This window comes from Vigna unguiculata, chromosome 1 (assembly GCF_004118075.2).
Source record: "Vigna unguiculata cultivar IT97K-499-35 chromosome 1, ASM411807v1, whole genome shotgun sequence".
In the NCBI taxonomy this organism is placed as follows: Eukaryota; Viridiplantae; Streptophyta; class Magnoliopsida; order Fabales; family Fabaceae; genus Vigna; species Vigna unguiculata.
Genome location: NC_040279.1, coordinates 12488571 through 12492766, shown reverse-complemented (window position 1 = coordinate 12492766; position 4196 = coordinate 12488571). Strand labels below are relative to the sequence as shown.

Here is a 4196-nt window from a genome sequence, read left to right as displayed (position 1 = left end):
TTAATAGTATTATTTGAGTAATCATTTTCTAACATATTGTATTTCCCTTTATGTCTAAACGAATGAGATCCTCCAAAGGCAATGGAGTGACAACCAAAAACAGAGACAGAGTAAAACTAAATGTGAGACAATCTAGGTTTGACCTATGGTAAATGTCTATTATAGAAATATTTTGTGGTCATATATTTGTTAAATGTTGGCATTTATGTTAAATTTAGTTTAATTTTACGTTAGTTGCAGTAAGAGTAATGAAAATGGTTTTAGTTCCATGTTTTTGATTTTCTCAAGAAACAGTTGTTGAAGCTAGCAATTGGCCCCTATTCAATTTTGATAAGTGAGGATCAGTGGGCCATTAGTATGATGCTTGTAGATGAAAAGAGTTGATTGAATGCAAGATTTTGGTTAGGTACTCTGAAAATATCATCCACTCTGCATGAAGATTATGAAACTGGAAAAAGTGGTGCAAGTTCCAACTAGCAAAAGAAAAATATTACACTTTTCAATGGTGAGAGTACTCATTGCACATCATCCATCCATAGAGACAGCTCTAAGGTGGCTTTCAATGAAGAGAAAATTCAGGCACAGAACTTCTTTCAACAAGTAAATTGTGTCCACACACCTTAATTGCCTGCAATTTAAGGAAGTATAATTTTGCATTATTTCAAAATTTTAGACTGAAATAAGATGGACTTTATTCATAATGAAGCCTTATATCAATATTTTCCATGTGTGATTAATTTACAAAGTAACTCAAAACGTAATTTTGATAAACATACCTTTAAATAGAAATAAAACTTAAAATAAAGATGTGTATACTTGATATTGCAAATGTTGTAAGTTTGATATTTTTAAATGGTTTTTAAAGATTTCTTTGTAGTCAATATTTTTGGTTGTTATACTCACGTCTCGATCTTTGTTCAAAATTAGGAGTTTCAATTCTTTTTTGTTTTTACTTTATAAAGTGCAACATAGAGATGTTCAAGTGTACATACTGAATGTGTTAGGTAAAATTCAACTCTTGAGATTGCTCTTGACTTTAATTAATTATTATTACAAAACAGAGTGATCTTGTGAATTGTGTTTTTTGAAATTTTAAATGGAATCCAGAAAACACTAAATTCATTCTTTGTTTATTTTTGTTTTTTTCTGTTTGATTGAGAACTAATTTTTCATTTTGTGATGATTTCAACCATAGTAGGTATAGATATTGGTACCTTTAACAACTTGCAATTTGCTGAGGATTAACACTGTACATCGATTCACTTCGTAATATTTGGTTATCATTCGCAGATTCCAATATTTACCAAACCCATGGTATGAATACATTTAATTCGTTGTGTCCATGCATCAAATGTACCCACTTGCCATTTTTTTCATTTTAGCAAAAAGTGGAAGGGTATTTCAAAATAAATAATTTCATGAATTTTGTCACCATGCTTTTCTTTACACTGATTTTGTACAAACGAATTTCTTGTTTGCCATATCTAAGTACGATGAAAGTTGTATATCAACTGAAAGCAAACAAAAAAATGATAAATCTACTTATATTCATTCAGTCTATTCTACTCTATCCATATATATCTGAAGCAATCAGCATATTTTTGTCACAAAATACGGAGAATAATCAAAAAAAGGTCCTCTGATATTGTTTTAACTGCATGATGAATGCACAGTGCAAGCACCCTCATCGAGGCATTTTCTTGAGAGGAATTTTTTGCTAAGAATCTGACATTGGTATATTGGCTGACCAAACCCCTGTTGAACCTAAAAAAATTTAAAGATCATATCCAACAAGTCCTGACAAGAGCAACAGCCTGATTCAAATAATCACCACAAGTCTTGACAAGAACAATTTCCATTTCTGAAATGATGAAACCTCAAGGAGTCTCGAACGATGATTGTCACGCCAACAATTTTAGAAATGTACTTAATGACATTGTGACAGTCACCACAAATTCTCAAATTCTTGAAAACCCGAAGAGATGACTGTCCATTCAAATTAAGAATCCCAAATGCAACAGCGAGCCTCTCACTGTGGCTGCAAAGACTCGCAGCTTTTTCCTCTTGGTCAACATCTTGCAGAGCATAATCAGTGTCAGGCTTATATCCAGCCAATTTCATTTTCTCATCTAACTCATTCAAAAAGTTGTAGATTTTATCACTCTCCATGTTATTTTTATCTCCAACAACAAAAGTGTAAACTCTATTTCCCACTTGAAGCCAACTACAGCCTGGAGTTTTTGTAACTCCTCTCTCTTTCATCAATATTCTCGCTTTTGATGCCTCACTCCACAATTTGGCTGAGACAAAGATGTTGAATAATGAAACATAATTTCCAGGGTTGTTGGGTTCAATCTCAAATAATTTATTGGCTGAAACTCTTGCCAACTCCACATTCTTATAAACTCTACAAGCACCAAGAAGTGCTCCCCAAGCACTCGCAGTTGGCTCCATAGGCATTCGCTGTATAAACTCGTATGCCTCATCAAGCCGACCAGCACGGCTGAAGACATCAACCATGCATGCATAGTGATTAGCATCAGGTTGGACTTGATGATCCCTACCCATTGAATTAAAGATCTGGAGTCCTTCCTCTACCAGCCTTGAGTGGCTACAACCAGACAGAACACCAGTAAAAGTAACAGAATTGGGCTTCATCCCTGACTGAAGCATGCTCTCAAACAGCAAAAGCACTTCTTTTCCATTTCCATGCATTGCATTGGCAATTATCATCGTGTTCCAAGCAACAACATCTTTTCTGTGCATCATATCAAACACATTCCTTGAAAGATTCAAGTCACCACATTTAGCATACATGTATACCACAGCCGTCATGGTTGTCAAGTCCCAAACTAACCAATGCCTAAAGACATAGCAATGTACCTCCTTGCCCATCCTCAAGCTTTCTAAAAAAGAGCAAGCCGGTAAGAAACTACTAATTGTAATTTGATTAGGTTTAAATCCCATATTTTGCATCTTCCTAAGCATCTCCACTGCCTCCTCTATTTGCCCATTTTCCATGCAACCCCCAATAACAGCATTCCATGTAGCTTCGTCTGCTTTGACTCCTTTGCTCCTCATTTGGGAAAACAGGGCAAGACCCTTCTCATATTCTTTGTTTGTGAAGTATGCCGATAAAACTCCATTCCAAGACACAACATCTCGATAAGACATCAAATCGAAAACTAGTCTAGCCGGTTTAACACTCAAACATCTAGCATACATGTTCACAAGAGCACTGCAGACATACACATTTTCCATCATCTCATGTCTCGTTGCAAATCCATGAATAGCCCTTCCAGACTTCAGATCTTTCAATTCGGAGCACGCAGGCAAAATGCTAGACACTGTCACTGAATTAGGCTTCACCCCATTCCGTCCCATTTCGTGAAAAACAGCTAGGCCTTGTCTGGGCAATCCACAATTGACATAGCATGACGACATGGAGGTCCAAGAAACCACATCTTTCACAACCAAATCATCAAAAACCCGTCTTGCACCTTCAGTGCATTTACACTTCCCATAGGCATGAATCAATGCATTTCCCAAGAAAACATCAGAAATCATCCCACATCGAATGGCATCATCATGAACCTCCTTGACTCTCAAGACATCACCAGAGGCACCAGAGGCTTTGGCAACAGCCAGATACACAGTGTTCTGGGGTTTGATCCCACGTGCCCGTAGCGAAGCATAGAGCCTTAAAGCCTCATGTGGAAGTCCATGACTAGTGAGAGCTGAAATTAATGCGTAACAAGTGGTGGGGTCTGGTTGAGGAATATTATCAAACAGTTGTTGGGCACGTCTAAAATCACCGACATTCAAAGCTGCCCTGACAAGACTGTGACCCAAGTGAGATGGGAGATTACTGGGCACAGAGGGAGCCACCTTTGTTGAAGGTGGCTGCTTCCACAAGGAAGAGGATTATGTGTTTTTGGAGAGTGAGAACTGACAAAGCTAGCAAAAGAGAGCCAAAAACTACAACTACACACTTGATACAGTCACACTCTTCATTTCATTCATTTGGATCCATTTTTTGTATTCGGATTCAGCTCTATCGGGTCGGGTAAATTTTAATGTTTATAATATTCTTCAATTATTAAGCTCCGTTTCTTTCTTTCGAAATTGCTTTTTGTTAAAAGAATGTCCAGACAAAAAAGGTTAAGAGGACGGTTATTTTTAAAATAAATAAATAT

At 36.7% G+C, this 4196-nt stretch overlaps 1 protein-coding gene across 1 annotated transcript; it reads right to left on the bottom strand.

The window, feature by feature from the left end:
* Positions 1 to 1423: 1423 nt before the first annotated feature.
* Positions 1424 to 3915, bottom strand: LOC114188306 (pentatricopeptide repeat-containing protein At1g20230-like; the record flags this gene model as incomplete). The annotated part of the gene is made up of 1 exon (XM_028076907.1): positions 1424 to 3915. A coding segment is annotated over one exon (2088 nt), but the record flags the coding sequence as incomplete, so codon positions are not given.
* Between the last annotated feature and the right edge of the window lie 281 nt (positions 3916 to 4196).